This window comes from Caretta caretta, chromosome 2 (genome assembly GCF_965140235.1).
Source record: "Caretta caretta isolate rCarCar2 chromosome 2, rCarCar1.hap1, whole genome shotgun sequence".
NCBI classification, from domain to species: domain Eukaryota; kingdom Metazoa; phylum Chordata; order Testudines; family Cheloniidae; genus Caretta; species Caretta caretta.
The window spans coordinates 113,051,864-113,068,243 of NC_134207.1; the positions used below are offsets into that span (position 1 = coordinate 113,051,864).

The 16,380-nt window shown below is 39.6% G+C and overlaps 1 protein-coding gene across 2 annotated transcripts; it reads left to right on the plus strand.

Annotated features, from left to right (window-relative positions):
• The first annotated feature begins 2,075 nt into the window (after positions 1-2,075).
• On the plus strand, positions 2,076-13,816 carry RBM24 (RNA binding motif protein 24). 2 transcript variants are annotated; one of them, XM_048839901.2, is made up of 4 exons: positions 2,076-2,613; positions 3,569-3,692; positions 4,932-4,986; positions 11,693-13,816. In XM_048839901.2, exons 1-4 carry the CDS (start codon positions 2,446-2,448, stop codon positions 12,024-12,026), a joined length of 681 nt encoding a protein of 226 aa, XP_048695858.1. In that variant the 5' UTR covers positions 2,076-2,445; the 3' UTR covers positions 12,027-13,816. The 2 variants fall into 2 exon arrangements, with proteins under 2 accessions (XP_048695858.1, XP_048695860.1); XM_048839903.2 differs by having other exon boundaries at positions 2,412-2,590.
• The last annotated feature ends 2,564 nt before the right edge of the window (positions 13,817-16,380 follow it).

Genomic DNA, 16,380 nt, shown 5'->3' on the forward strand with positions numbered 1-16,380 from the left:
ATGCAAGTAATGATCATGTTCCTCTAACTTAAGAGCTGGTAACAACTATTTTCTTGCTTTAAAAAAATGCTTCCAGAAAGAAACGTTTTATAAACAGGTACATTCAGCCAAAACACAATTTATTTATGATCAGATTGTTAGTTCATGCTTAGGTCAACGTAGACACCATTTTGACTACAGAAGTGTTGCTAGGATTGAGTGTCACTTACAGCAGTACAACATCTCTTCTGTAATGCTTTTCAACACACTTTAACCTTCCAATTCTGTATTTCTTTTTTAAAATATTTTTATTTGTAACTCAAAAAGAAACAACATAGAATAATTGTGTGTGTGTGTGACACTCCCAGAAGTGAAAGGTACTGCCACAAAGGTACTGCACCTGTCCCTTAAGGTAAATTGTATATTAAGTAATAATAAAAAAACAACATGTATTAGGGATAAACAGATTCCCTGACCAGGAAGTTCATTAATATTTTGAATCAGGAAACAGATTGGACTATTTGCAGATTGGCTTAAGAACAGCCATACTGGATCAGACCAAAGATCCATCTATCCTGTATCCAGTATCTTCCGACAGTGGCCAGTGCCAAGTGCCCCAGAGGGGATGAACAGAACTGGTAATCATCGAGTGATCCATTCCCTGTCACCCATTCCCAGCTTCTGGCAAACAGAGGTTAGGGACACCATCCCTGCTCAGCCTGGCTAATAGCCATTGATGGACCTATCCTCCATGAACTTATCTAGTTCTTTTTAACCTTGAACACCTGATCACTGGAGAGGGGAGGAAAGAGACTTCTCAAACTGCCAATCATGGATCACAAAGGGTCTGCAGAGCCTTTCTTCCTGATGTGTGGAAGGGAGCATTTCGAAAACCACCTATTTTGATGTTGGAGAATTTAGGAACGGAGGTGGGCCATAGGGCTTTCTTGTGTGAAGTAGCCTGCAGAATGAAAGAGCTAGAGGTACTCTACAGGTAAATTGTGTACTTTAATCTTACAGGGCACACAGATACTCTGGTAAGGGAAGCTACAGAGAGATCAAAAAAAGAAAAGGAGTACTTGTGGCACCTTAGAGACTAACCAATTTATTTGAGCATGAGCTTTCGTGAGCTACAGCTCACTTCAGCGGATGCATACCGTGATCAACGTAGACACCGTTTTGACAATAAAGTCCCATTTGCACATTGATAGGTGACTTCTATTTATAGCAGGGGGGGTTTCAAAGAAATAGGCCCAAGGGGCAATGAGCACAGAGGAGTGAGGGAAGAGTCAACAGTAGCTCTAAGAGGGGCGGGGGGGAGTAGTGGTGAATAGCTTTGTTTTCCCAATTCTACCTGATGCACAACTGTCTTTCACTCCCCTTTCTTCCCTGTTACGTCCAGTGAGCTGTAGCTCACGAAAGCTCATGCTCAAATAAATTGGTTAGTCTCTAAGGTGCCACAAGTCCTCCTGTTCTTTTCTTTCCTATTACCTTTGCCCCCCTTCCTGCCTCTCCCCTACCAATCTCCCGCCTCAAATTCCCCTACCTGTATGGCCCACGGAGGAGTTCTGGGACTGTGCTAGATACCCCTGGGGCTCTGAGCCCCCAGGCCGGCCCCTCCGCGCTCTTTCGGTCTCTTCTTTCTCTCCAGTGGTGACTGCACAAGGAAAGGGGGGGCGGGGAGCGAAGAGAAGGGCCGAGGGAGCAGCTCTACCAGCGTCCATGCTCCCACCGCCAGGGGAGACAGGAGGGGGAGCGGCGAGACCGCAGGGCAGCGGCCGCTGAAGCAGAAACCTCGCCCCAGGGTGTGGGCGAGCGACTTCCACGAGCCCTGCCACAGATCAGCCTCAGGGCCCTTCCCGCTCACACCAGGCCGGGAGAATCCGCCTCTCCTGCTCGGGCTGCTCCTGTCCTGAAGGGGAAACCCGAGCGTGCAGCGCTTCTCTCGGGTCCTTCCCTGCAGCCCGGGCGGCCGGACCCAAGAAAAGAGAATCGGCCCCCCAGCTGTTCGCAACAGCTGTGTGTCGGCTCCTGCGGCCAAGCGGGCCAATAGGCGGAGAAGGGCCCGCCCCATCCCCGCCCCTGGTGCGGGAGGCGGAGGATCCCAGGGTGCCCCGGCTTTTAGGGGAAAGCAAACAGGGAAAAGCCATTCCGTTGTTAGCGTCCGGGCCCTGCATTTCTCTCCAGTAGCTGCTGCTGCCTCCGCCAGCCTGGACACGCTCCATCCTCCTCTTCTAACACCTACCTCAAAACTGCTGGAGGCTGCGGGGCGCCCTCCCTGGGAGGCGGAGGCGGCGGCAGCGGCGGATTGGTTTGCAAAAGGGAACGCAGTGTAATTGCAAAAGGGGTTTGACTCCGGAATAAGTCCCCCTCCCACCACGTGTAAACGCACCCAGGCGCACACTACTCTCCCCGTTTGTTTGCCTAGGGCTGTCCGGCTGGCAGGGCCAGCGAAAGGTGCGGAAGATGCACACGACCCAGAAGGACACCACTTACACCAAGATCTTTGTCGGGGGCCTGCCTTATCACACTACCGACTCCAGCCTGCGCAAGTACTTCGAGGTGTTCGGGGAGATCGAGGAAGCCGTGGTCATCACCGACAGGCAGACCGGCAAGTCCCGGGGATACGGATTTGTAAGTCGTGGGGGGGGTTCTTTGGGGGATCGTTTTTATCGCTGCTGCTCCGTGGCTACTTTGCATCATTTTTAGCTTGGGTCCGCTTCGTGGGTGGGAGGGATCCAACCGCTTTCTGGGGAAACTAAAACAAGCTGGGAAGCCAGCGTTGTATCCCCTGTGGAGGTGGGAAGACAGGTGTAGCCTGAGAAGTGCCTGAAGCCGGAGAGAAACTTCTTGTGAGGCAAAGGCCAGCATGCTGCGGCAGGGTAGATCCAGAGGGCAGCCGTAGATAAAGTACTTGTCTGATTGGGGGGAAAGGGTACTTTGTTTTGAGGAGTTATTTAATTTTTTTGAGGGAGGGGGGAAAGAATGAGGAATCCCTGATGGAGGGGATTTGGATCGTGGTTTGTACATGAAAAGTTACATGCAGATTTCTGGCAACAAATTAGGCTAGCTGGTTGTTTTTCTGATATGACTTAGAAGTTTTATCTGTGGTAGTACAGGGGGCTCCTATACATGTACACGCCCCTAGGATTATACTGCAGCAAACTAGAAGCTTAAAATAACCTGATTTCTGTGTCTGTTTACCAATTAAACACAGAACAAAGGAAAGGAAGGGTATTTTTTGTACTTCAATGAGTTTTAAGCTAAAGAACTCAGGTTCCTTTATTTCTGAATGAGAGCATTCACAAGGGGATGTAATGTGCTTTAACTAATGCATTTTAACTTCTTGGGCCTTTTGTTAATTTGTGTTAAAGATCCTCAGTGTCTTCATGTAAACAAACCCCATTTATCTTAATTATTCAAGCAAGCCCATTAGTTTTGTATCAAAAACATCTAGGGAGATGAGGCTTCATATTTTTCGTACTGTCTTGGGGGGTGGGGAGAAGCTGGTTGTTTTAGTGAAAAGGTGAATTCTGCTGCTTTTTCAATGGAAAAAGTGGTTTAATTCATAGCACTGTATATTGTTAAGGTCACCATGGCTGACAGAGCTGCTGCTGAAAGGGCTTGCAAAGATCCCAATCCTATCATTGATGGCAGGAAAGCCAATGTGAACCTGGCATACCTGGGAGCAAAACCAAGGATAATGCAACCAGGTGAGGAATGTCTCTTTCTCTCTTTTCTCCCTCCCCTGCCCTTCAACAAAGTTTCTGAGAAGAACAAAACTTCAGTCTGAGTTAAAGTTTTTTTTTTTAAAAAAGTCCCTCTCAGGCAATGCCACGACTTTCCTTGGAGTATAGTTCGTGTGTGTGTGTGTGTGTGTTTATGAAAGCATTTTTACAGATAGCCAAAAAGTTACGGATTACATACAACATTAAAACTAAAGGTGTGCGTGTGTACTGTACATAGAGGAATATATGTCCCCTTTTGAGAAATTTCCTGGATACAGAATTTCCGTTTTGTTGGACCCTATATTATGAATGAAATGACAAACATTTACAGTATAACTGAGGTGAAAGATTATTGCTAGGATACAGGAACTTCTAGATGTGCCCAGTCTTATTAACACAGTCAGTCTCTTAATGGGAACTTCTAAAACACATGGAATCTATTGCACTGAATGAAAAAAGGAATGGATTTATCACAAGGCCAGATCTGATCCAAATCTCACTCACTGATTTCATGCCCTGTTCAATACCACAGCTTCACAGCAAAATAAATGGGAATATAGTAGCGCATTAATGTTCATATTTTAAAGGGGCCAGACTGTGAACCCCTTACTGACATTGATGGGCTGTTAGTCACACGAGTAGACCCGTTAACTTCAGTGGGAATACTCAGGTGACTGACTACTCACATAGTCACCTATGTGAGTACTTAGTCACCTGAGTATTCCCACTGAAGTTAATGGGTCTACTCATATGACTAAGGGGCTTGGAATCAGGCCCAGTATGAATATTTCAGGAAGTAAGAAGTCAGTGTATATTACAGTATGAGTAATTCTACCCTTCCGTTTGCATGCATGGCTCCCAATGAAGTCTGTAGAAACCACATATATTCACCCAGTTACAATCCAGTTTATAATTCTTAGGCTTTAGAGTTAAGGACTAGACTTTGCTGCTAGAGAACGTTTGCTTTTAAATAACAGTTGAGTGAAATTCTCCTTGTTGTTGCCAAATAAGTTGTCTTTTTGAAAATTGGCAAGAGTCAAGATCACGTTCCTCCGGTTTAGATTGTAAAAAAAAATTATCCAAAACACCCTTTCTGTAACCTGTGGTTCTTCACTCTTTTGAACATCTTTACTAGTGCTTGTTAGTGAAGGTTACTGTGTGTATAGCATAAATAAGCAGCTGATGGAATGCTCATATAGAGAATGTGATGTGTTTTGTTGGTAGGTTTTGCCTTTGGTGTTCAGCATCTTCATCCAGCTCTCATACAGAGGCCTTTTGGGTAAGTCTATAAAACAGGTCCACAAACAAAGTATAACCTTGTGTGGCCTCTCACAGTACTGTCACTGACTTTATAATGTTGCCATTCAAATTTCCAGACTTAAAAACATCTACCTTGTAAATATGTTCTCTTTGGTAATGCTTTAAAGACCATAGCTGAGTCGAGTTGTCTATACGAAGTATGCAGCCGTCCCAACCCAAGCGGATCAGACTCATACCACCCTCTGATAAAACAAAGTGGTATGACTTTATACAAGACCGCTGTGCCCCCCATTTATTTATTTTTTTCCCAGCTTGACTCAATGTTATTTATCTCTTTCTAATCTGACAGGGATCGTTTACAGTTAAGATAACTGATCAGAAGGATATGATGATAAGAGGTGGAATAGTTCTGTTTGGAATTAAACACTGTAACCAGTACACTCAAACACAAACAAGCTAAAATGGTGATTAACGATGCATGTATGTTTTTTCATATAGTCAATAGACATCCGTGTGCTTTTTTTATTTTTTACAGAAATGAAGTGGTGTTGATAGCTAAACTGTGTGCTTTTATTTAATTGAAAGAGCTGTAGTGAAAGTTTTTTGGGGTCTCTTAATTTTGTTTTTGTTGTTGAGGAGTGTTGACTTTGCCATGGGGAGCAAAGGGACTTTTTTTTTCTTGCTTTCAAGCTGTAGCCTGTGACTTCTTTTTTTTAACCATATTTGTATTTTGTATTGAGTGCTAAATTGTGTGACATCTTGATTTTTTTTTTATATAAAGAAAATCAACATATTGCTTGCATGTTTATAGTTCTTGGTTTTGTTCCTTGAGAGGGGTATGAAGGGGTGTGGAGCTCTTTTGTTTAACATTGTGCTTCCACTTGGGCTTTCTAATTCCAGTCTTTAACTTCTCTATCAGACTTTAATATGTAGTGCATTTCCTTTAAAAAAAAAATACAAGTATATTATTCCTAAGTACTTCTAACACTTGCTTTTTATAGACCTAAAATTAGGAGGTGAAATCTGCTTAAATTTTCTGTCCTGTACCACCTCACTAATTCACACTGACTGGGTCACTGCAAAATAATGAATTTTGCTAATTAATAAATAAGCTAACAAAGCAGGAGAATGCATCAAAGGATGTACTTTGTTCAATTACTTGACAAGTGTAGATTTAAGATACTGTACATTGGTATTATGAAATGGCAGTAGCTGCTCCATAGTTAAAGTTGAAGCTAGCTTTTCATTCAAAGTTGATCGTTTTCCTTTTGGAAAAGTTGTGGGGATGGGAAATCCGTCTTCCAGAAACTTCACATACAACATCTCATCTCACAGTAGAGTGGTTTAGTGGTTGTCTGGGAAGCATGGTAATAATCAGGAAACTAGTTTTGAAAATGTACCTGAAGCTCACTTATGATTTTTTATTTATTTTATTTGATTGCTTCTTATAATATTCCCAAATATATCGTGCTGGCTTTGTTGAAGGGAAGTATCTCTTGGAGAAATGGTGGGGAAACTGAAAAGAATATATGATAGTAATTTGATACTCACACTAGGGAAGGGGTTACCCAGAAGGCCATGAAAGCAGGGTTACAAAGAGGAGCTGGGGGAATGCAAAGGGTGCAGCTGTGAGGAAAAGAGGAAGTTCTTGCCTAGCATAGCAAGAAAGGAGGAACGGGGACTATGTACTACTTAAGGGATTTAATAAAAATGGATTCTCTTCTCCAATCCATCAGCCTTTTCTGGTTCTAACACACTGTATATCAATCTGAGTTAGAGACATACTTTGCAAAAAGGGGTGGTATGTGTTTTAAACTGGTAGAATCCAGTATTCATTTTTATCCTTGTTCCCTGCACCTTTTCTGTTACCTCCAGTTACAAGAGATTATACAATCTAACTTCATGTTCAAGAGATGCACTTCCAAGAATCTCCCACTAAACTCTTATTTTGATCTATGCATATATTTTAGGGGATAAAGTTAAGGCTGGGGAGAGCAGTGAAAACTGAGTGGAGTGATAGAGAGTGATGACTGGTTTCAGAGTAGTAGCCGTGTTAGTCTGTATTCGCAAAAAGAAATGGAGTACTTGTGGCACCTTAGAGACTAACCAATTTATTTGTGCATAAGCTTTCGTGAGCTACAGCTCATTTCATCGGATGCATAAAGTGGAAAATACAGTGAGAGTGATGACTATGACAAAGGGGAACAGGCTAGGTTGTGTAAGGGCTCATTTTTCAGACATTTTAATGTTTGGGTCTGCTAAAAAGGACAGAATTTTTCTGTAAAGAGTAATATTTTGAGGTGAGAGCAGGGCTCCACTGAAACATACTTTGAGTTTAAATTTTTTCTGTGACTACTAGTAAGTGTACTTCCGTATGCTATGTAAAAGTAAGTAATATGGAACATCAGAACTGTGCTCTGCTAGTAAAAGGGAAGAGTGCCATTTTTGTGTGGATTAAATAGCAGAGTGCCATTTTTGCATGTGAATTAATTAGCAAAGTGCAAATTAGTGAGGTTCTACTTTGCTCTTGTCAGCAGTGCTCTGTCATAGTTCCACCTTTCAGACAAAATGCAGTTACTTTCAGCATCACATTACATCAGATTTAGTGGGAGAACATACTTAATTCTGAGTATGGTACCTCCATGCCTTTACTCTAGCTAAGAGAAGCGTGATTAGTTCCTGTTAATAAAACACTTGTAGTTCTGGTTTCTGGTTTCTATGCTATAGAGGTTAATTCTCCCACCCAGGTAACATTTCCTGATCTCACCCCCTCTTTACATCCAGAATCTCACTTACTATATGTGTGAGACCTGGCATGCTGAATCTGACCACAATCATAGAAATGTGGGGCAGGAAGGGACCTTGAAGAGTTCAGTGTTGGTTACTTATCCCACTGTGACTCATAAAAATATAGCTTTATATTGAAACACCAAATGCTGCTATTGAATTCATTTTGAATTAATGCATTTTTTTTAAAGATCTTTATTTTGTTCCATTGAGGTAACATCAGTGGAAAATTACGTGCATGAAGGGAGAGGTGGACATAGGATATGAACAGTTAGATCTTTTTCCCTGTTTGTGTAAGGACTGATCCTGAAGTAAATGGAATCGTTTCCACCCAACTTCAATGAGAGCCGAATTAGGTCCCAAAAGGACAAACTAGCCAACGAATGGTTAGCTGATATCAAACCCTGGTTAAGTCACCTCTAAGTTTTACAAAATCCTTATTATTGATTTTAAGGGATGGAGGGAAGAGTTCTGACCTCAGCTGATAATTAAAAGATCAGGCAGCTGATAATTTTGAAACAGTTGTGGAATGAAACTGCCGTGGTCAAAGAAAACCGAATGTATATATTTTTCAATATCCTGCAGAAGGCATTGAGCACAAACTTAACCCCCAAAACATGCTTGATTTTTAGTGTGTATACATAACTCTTGTTCTGGTATAAGAAGGCTGTTCAATATTGAACTTTGAATTAAATCTGCTAGTTAACTGTACTTACAAAGAACAGATGAAGCAATGCAAGATCCAGAACAGAAGGAACAGGTCTCATGGAGAGTCCAGTAACTACTTGTTCAAGAATTCAATGGTATCACAATTGTTCTGTCCATTAATACTGAATTCCTATGTATTGCAGCTATTCCAGATCAGCCTAGGCTGTCTTTTTGTTTCCATTGTATTTTGTATGCATAACATTTACAATAATATATTTGGCAGTTTACTGTTATTTATACAGCTACTATAGTATTAAACCTAATCAACATTCTAACTTTGCAAAAGTATTCTTACAGCTTAGGTTAATGAAAATCTTAAGTCTTATGGCAAGAGCATTTGTATACACCAAAATTACTTGGTGCTAAACATTGCGTCTTTTTTTTTTCTTTAAGGCAGTAGCTTGAGGCAATAAACTTATGTACTACAAAATGGAAAAAATTTCCTTGCCATAAGACCGTTGTATAATTAAAATATTGTCCCAATATTATAATATCTATTATAAAATAGTACACTTGATAATAACCTGACTGTTTTATTAAGGTGTCCCAGCACAATGGGAAACTGAGGTCAAAAGATTAAAGAGCAGTGTTTCGGTGTCATTGAGATGTACGCATGCTTGCCTTTGCAGTAGATAGACGTTTACTTTGGCCTTATAAAGTCATTTTACTCTGCTTGAAACCCTTGTCTCATGACCGATGGATCAAAAATAGCCCCACTGCAGCTTACACTGTCAATCACCACATCTGAAATGGCATGATGGTGGGGGCCTGCACAGGGTTCATGTATAATGCAGACTAAAATGCTGTTGTAAAGGGATAGTTTCGTAATTCACCACCTGTTTTGTTTCTTGGCTTAAAGGAAACAAGTCACAAGGGTTTAAGTGGGAGCATGTGTATCTTTCAATCTAGTTTTTAAAAAGAAATTAAGTACATGTACAAGTGTTCTAAGAAATCCTCGGTAACGTCATTTGTGTTCGCATAGAGAAAGAGCTAGAAATGTAGTATGTCTTACTGTCTTCTTACTGTTTAAAGTAATATTTAAGCCATAATTACTGCTGCTCATTTGCTTCTACGTGGATGTTAAACTGTCTGTTGGATGTTAAATGGACTCTCTGTATCAGGGTTTAGGAAAGACCCTTGAAAAATTATTTAAACTAATAATCAAGCTACCATGTAAATTACATTTTAATTAATTTATAATCCTTTTAAAGTAGCGTGTCAGAAGTAAAAACTATGCTATGATTGTTTTTATATTCTGGTTGGTATCTAATACCAGATACTGTGTGTTTCCCTTTTGAATGGAGAGCTAAGATAGTAACATGATTAAAGGACCAGTGTCATCTTTAAAATGTTGTAAACATTTTTTTATTAATTAGTTGTAAAAATCCAGTTTCACTACTTTTTGTCATTTGTTGCTCTAATTTTCTGCAGTCATCTCAGACAATGGAAAATGAAATAACTCAATTGTGTTAAGTTATTACAGCTGCAGTGTTTAGTTTACAAACTTTGCAGGGAGAAATGTTTAGTTACTGGGTTTGTCTGAGTTTAACTGTCTTTAAGTTTTTATAATTTAAAAGGCCAATCAGATTTAATGCTTTGTTTTTTATAATTTTTTTAAATCTTGGGATGAATTTAGTTGAGTGTCCCATTTAATTGAACTGTTGACAACTGGAAGTAAAACTGTTTTTTTTTATTTTCAAAAAAACTGTCTGGCTCTTAAAGCTGGAGGAAGAGGACAAATGGTAGTGCTGCAATTTTCCATCTATGTTTATAATGTAAATATCATGCTAAAAGGCTGGAGTTGTCTTTGGACTCAGCCGGAAAGGGAAATTTTTAACTTTCGTGCAAAGTCTAAGGCTCTGATCCTGCACTGGGAGCTGCAAAAGCAGACTTTTTATGGCTGTGTAGAGCCCCACTGACTTCAGTCTACTCATGGATCCAATTGCAGGATTGGGGGATTAAATGTATAATGAACATGGTATTACTCTACTCTAAAGAATGTCTTTAATATTACACGATACAATGGAATGGTGGGATTACTTTGTATGCAGATCTGTGTGATGTGAGAGGATTACTACTGTTATCAAAAGTAGTTCAATCATAGGCTAGTAAGTTAAGGAAGCAAAGTTCTCTGATTTGGAGGAGGAAATGAGAAAGTGTATCTATTGACTTGTTCAAACAGTTATTTAATGAGCCATAAACTTGTTTTTGCTTTTGTTAAACACCAGATCTATTTAGATTTAATCCTACCCCCATCTCCCAAAACTCTATGCTGTATGTCTTGCATAGAAATAAACAAGCTGGCACAAAACAGGACATCAGTGGCCTGATTGTCAAACAGGTTTGACCCTTGTGTCCTTATGACCTTTACAAAAGTGTGATGCACATGTACTTAGGAATCACTGTTATGAATTTTAATAGCATCTATGTAGCTTCTCCTCAATGGCCTCTTGTGACCAAGTGAGCTGCACTATAGTTCGTTTGGAAAGTGTGATTCGTGCTGTGTTTACCACACTTGTGAACTTTTAAACTCCTTTGTCGCCTGTGTTTTTTTAATTTTTAATAAGGGTGACTGAGGTTGCAGAGAAATTAATGTGTGCTGAGTCTGCATAGCAATCTAAGTAGGGTTGCCACAATGCAATTTTTTTTTTACAAGAAGAGTGGGGGGTGAGGGGGGAAGAGTGATGGGCTACAGAATTGACCAACTAAAAAACCTGTTTAGCTGCATTATCTACTACTGGCAAACTGATTACAGTGGCTATACTGTCAAATTGCATAGTTGTTATAATAAAACCAGTCTTCATAACACAGAATTTTACTAATAGTCAATGAAGTTAGTGAGAATTAGGGCAACAAAATCACTTACAGATTATTTTAAAAATGCACAATCCAAGCTTGGATCTGGAATAAACAAATTTAACTTCTTTACAGATGTCTTAAACTGACATCCCAAATACTGGCCCTTCTAAAGATTTTAAAGTGAACACGTTTGACGTTGCTTGATGGTGTTCTGTGTAATGCTATTAAGTCATCTCCTAGTGCTGGGCTTTTGAGCAATGCATCTCTTTGTGCTATTGAAATGATACATTGGTGTATTAAATAAATTTAGCTATTGTGGCAACCCTATGCTCATAACAACAACTAAATTGAGTTTGTTTTAGTTCTGAATATGGAAATAGTACTTAAAATTCGTAAGTTTTCCTCTAACTTTGTTTTCCATCTTTCAACAGGATACCTGCTCATTATGTCTATCCACAGGCTTTTGTGCAGCCAGGAGTTGTAATTCCACATGTCCAACCTACAGCAGCTGCTGCCTCCACCACGCCTTACATTGATTACACTGGAGCGGCATATGCACAATACTCAGCTGCGGCAGCTGCTGCTGCCGCTGCTGCCTATGACCAGTACCCGTATGCAGCATCCCCAGCTGCTGCAGGATATGTCACTGCTGGGGGTTATGGCTATGCAGTCCAGCAACCACTCACTGCTGCAGCACCTGGGACAGCTGCTGCAGCCTTTGGTCAGTACCAGCCACAACAGCTACAGACAGACCGCATGCAATAGCAGATGGACTTCTGAAGAAAGATAGATCTCTTTCTTTCTCTTCCTTTTTTCCAGCCTTCCAATATAAGTAGTTAATAAAAGACAATTAACATTTAACTAAGCAGCTTTAAGAAAAGCTATGCTACTGCAAAGTTAAAGATTTTTTTATTCCACTGTCTTCATACAGCATGCATCCAAATCATGTTGCTATTAGGGAAGGGGTGGGGTGGGGGTACCAGTTTCAGGTATCAATTGAGAAGAAACAATCTATAATGTACTGTCATGAAAGAATGGCAGGAGTAACAATGGGACTTTATATTTAAAAAAAAATTAAACGTGTATTTTTTACAATATCAGGGAAGCAAACTGCCTTTTACAAGTGAGAAAATATTTGAAAAAGTTAAACCAGGGAAAAAAAATCAGTGAGCAATATGTAGCCTGTATCAAGTTTAAGTTTTTTGAAACAATGTGTAAAGCACTGATTGTCATTTCTAGTTTTCACCATGGCCTATAGAACTTATTTTAGTGAGAAAATATTTTCTCACTATCTCATTAATGGGCATCGAACAATCTGAGGAACATGGCCGGTTGATAAAATGGTGGACAGGCACCAAAGTTATTTTCTTATCTGTCCTCTGGATGAGTGGAACTATGGAGCAAGTGATGTGGAATTAATGGGTGCAACAGCTGTAGAGACAATCAATAACACAGACAGTTCTGGAAAGAACACATCACTTGTGCTCGTTTGATGAGCTTGTCACTTTCTAATCCCTCTCTCCATCCTGTTTCACTTTTGGGAAACTTTAACTGCTCGTGTCAGCTATTCTGATTCTGAAATAGGATCAGCCCTTTACTACAACAGCCTTCTCTTTCTATTTATTGCATCTGTTCATGGTTTGTGAATAAAGGCAGAAAGAAGCTTGCTGAATTTAAACCTTTAAGAACTGTTTTAAGGGAACTTCTTTTTTTTCCTTTTTTTGAAACTTTGTACAATTTTAGTATCTATTTCAGAATATTTAAAAATATTTATTAGAGAACATACAGTACGAGACAACTTTTGTTACTGAGATTGCAGTTCTTCAAGGGTTAATGGTATGTGATTTATACTGTGCCTTAATTGTAATGCTATTTAAAAAAGAAATATTTATTTTGAAAGTTTTACTATGCTGCGCTCTAAAGAAAGCAACTTTAGATGTGACACTGTAAAATTATGTATTCATCTCATGGCATAAATTATTTAGCAGGTTTAGATGTAGCATATTAAATATTAACCTAATCAATTAAAGAGGTTGACTTGGATTTATTTAAATTCAGTATGTGCACTGTATGAGGGTACTCTTAAATTAACACTTTTTAGGTTTTTACATTAAGTACTGCTAATTCCATGCTTTTCCCTCTTAAGTACTTTTTCATGTAGGCCTCTCAAATACATTAGTACATATTTTTTCCCCCCCACACAACTGTATGTAGACTATTTTTTCATTTGCTTGAGAATGCTGCTTTACATTGTCCTGTGAAACTGCAATACTTGCTATTTTTATTCTTGACCTAATTGGAATTTAATATTTTACACTGTATTGGATTTTTTTTATACTTGAACAATTTCATACAAGGGAAGACAGGATAGCATTTTTATGGACTTTATCCAATGTCACTGGATTTATTTTAAGTATTCTGAATACTAGCCGGTGTTATATAATGTAGACATGACTCCTGTGCTATTTATTCAGTATGTATATTGCTTTATAACATTTCAGATCTTCTAATCTATTCACTTGTATTAAATATAATAAAAAATATTGTTGCATCCAGTCTATTTACGTTTGTGCTCAATCAGTAGTGGAGCTCTTCTAACTGTATTTAGAAGCCTTGACCTGTTTGTAAAATTCCTGGACTGTGGGGAGAACAAGGTGTCGCATATAATGGTTTCAGAGCTGCAGACTAATGTAAATGGAGCACTGTCCAATTATATTGAGCAAATCATAAAATACAGAGATGATGTAGGGTAGAAAATACACTCTTCGGATGGACAGTTATTAAACATTTAGTGCAAGGGAACATTTGAGAGAGGGGGCTGTTTTTTGTTTTTTGTTTTGTTTTTTGCTTTCCCAACATTACAAATGGAAGCTTTTGGAGGGTTCAGTGGTTAGAGTTAGTTCATGCTCTCTGGCAGAGCTCTTCAGTCTGTTCATGATCAGCCCAAGTTGCTAATGACCAAAAGCAGCTGTCGTCCAACAACTAAAAGAGGAGCCTCATATGAAATGAATGGCAGCCTCTGCCAATGCTTAGTGAACAAGTTATCCATGTCCTGAAAATCACTACTATAATTGATGCTAATTGCTAAGATTGCCATGAAAAATGACAGAGATGAAGGTTTGAGCATGGAGACTGACCTGCTCTCTCATTCCTAGATATGGTCTCCTCTGCACACTGGATTACTTAAGTGGAGTGGTATAGAGAACACTTCCTCTATTGCTATGTCTGCTGCATCAGTTCTGTGGGTGAAAGTTGCTCCCATACAGAGGGTCAACACAAGGTGTATGTGCCCTGTTGGAGTCTTATTCTGAGGGCACGAGTTGGACTTCAGTGGTGCTGATCTGCTACTCTGGAGTCAATTTCACGTTGGGTGTATATAGGACTTAATTCTCCAGGACTGCTACACTCATGTTCACAAGCATCCCATTTCCCTTCTAAGCAAATAATGAACTGCTCGTAGCCCAGTATGGGCAGGAGAGAATGGTGCTGAACTGCCTCCTGTGGGATCACCTGAGATTCATGGGCTCAGGGAGAAAAATCTCCTTTGCTTCTTCCTTGGGGATATATAAACACCCAGTAGAAGAATGAGTCAGAAATTTATAGTTTAAACTCACTCATTTCTTTCCTACATGTGTTAGGCCCCTGGCGGAAAATGAGGGCCTAAATTCAGACATGGGATTGGCTAGGCTCAGAAATACCAATTCCTCCCAGAATGCAAGAAGAACAGTGCCACACTTCCTGAAGCCCAGTGGCACACTAGCCTTCCCTGATGCTGCACTGGGTCTGCTCCTTAGGCCACCATGTAACATGATGCAAGGGAGTTGGGGAGCAAGGGGAAAAAGTCATAGGTCCTACCTCTGTTCTTCCTGCTGTTGAGGTGATGTGAACCCCTGTGTGGGATATGAAGAGGGGACACACTGCACTCCAGGGATTGCTTTGTGACAGGCCATTGCATGAGTTATGTAACGGTAGAGAAAAGATTGTTGTTGAAGACCCTTTTAAATGTAAATCACTCTGGTGCTACAGCTAAAATAACCTAGTCAAGAAATACAAACATTAAGGTTCCCACAGCAAAGTTAACTCAGGGTGTGTTGCATGGACAGTATCTTCCATTTTTTATTCTTCTTCGTGTAGTATATTTTTATACTGTAAAATGTGTACATTTGCTGACCCACTACACATGCAATATGACCTTGTTAATATTGTTACTGGGACCTCAACTTCAGAATGTCTCTTTTTTTTTTTTAAACTGTGCAACCTAAACCATTGCATTAACACAGATTTGTGCATTTAGTTGAGAGACAATAACTATGCAACTAGCAATAAGTTATGAACAGTACAGTTCTGGAGCCTTACATTTTCATCCATCCCATAAATGATTTTACACAGTAGGGTAAGTAACATTGAGTTTGAGTGTATGTATGTTTAGTTTTTGCTTTTTAAACACCCTTCCTGGAGAACAGATAGAATCTTAAAATCCAGAGCTTTGAAGTACTATATGGATGAATTAACATTGCTAGAGGAATTGTAATTTCTTCATTTACTGATATTTGTATGTTGACATTTACAAGCTTAACTTGGTGTTAACATAGCTTTCTATATTTAATTTTCTTGTTTGGTTTTAAAGTGAAAGAAAGGAAAATACCCTGCTAGCCCTGTGGTATAGTGCGACTATTTAACCTTCGCTACTATCTCAATATTTATACACTAGCTGGGCTGGCGTAGAGTTGCACAAAACACAATTGTGCAACTTCATAGTACTGCTTGCAATTACACAGTTAAAAACAAATACATTTTATGTTGCACCTGCATAAAAATACATTTTTAAAGATCTACAAACTATTAAATTTATTTCCGAAATGTTGAAGTTCAGGCTCCTTTTCAGTTATTTGTACACAAGTAAACATCTAAACAACATTTTCAAAGCAGAAAGTATCCATTTTTTTTCTGTTCATGTAACTCAAAAGCACGTAAGTGAAATTTCCTCAGACTTACAATAAAACAACCTCTGGGCAACGTCTAAGCATATAACGTTTTAGCTTTCAGGGAATTTTTGATGAAGTAACGAATGAATGAAAACTGGGAATTGTGATATAAGTTGAGTTCCAACTTTAAGTGT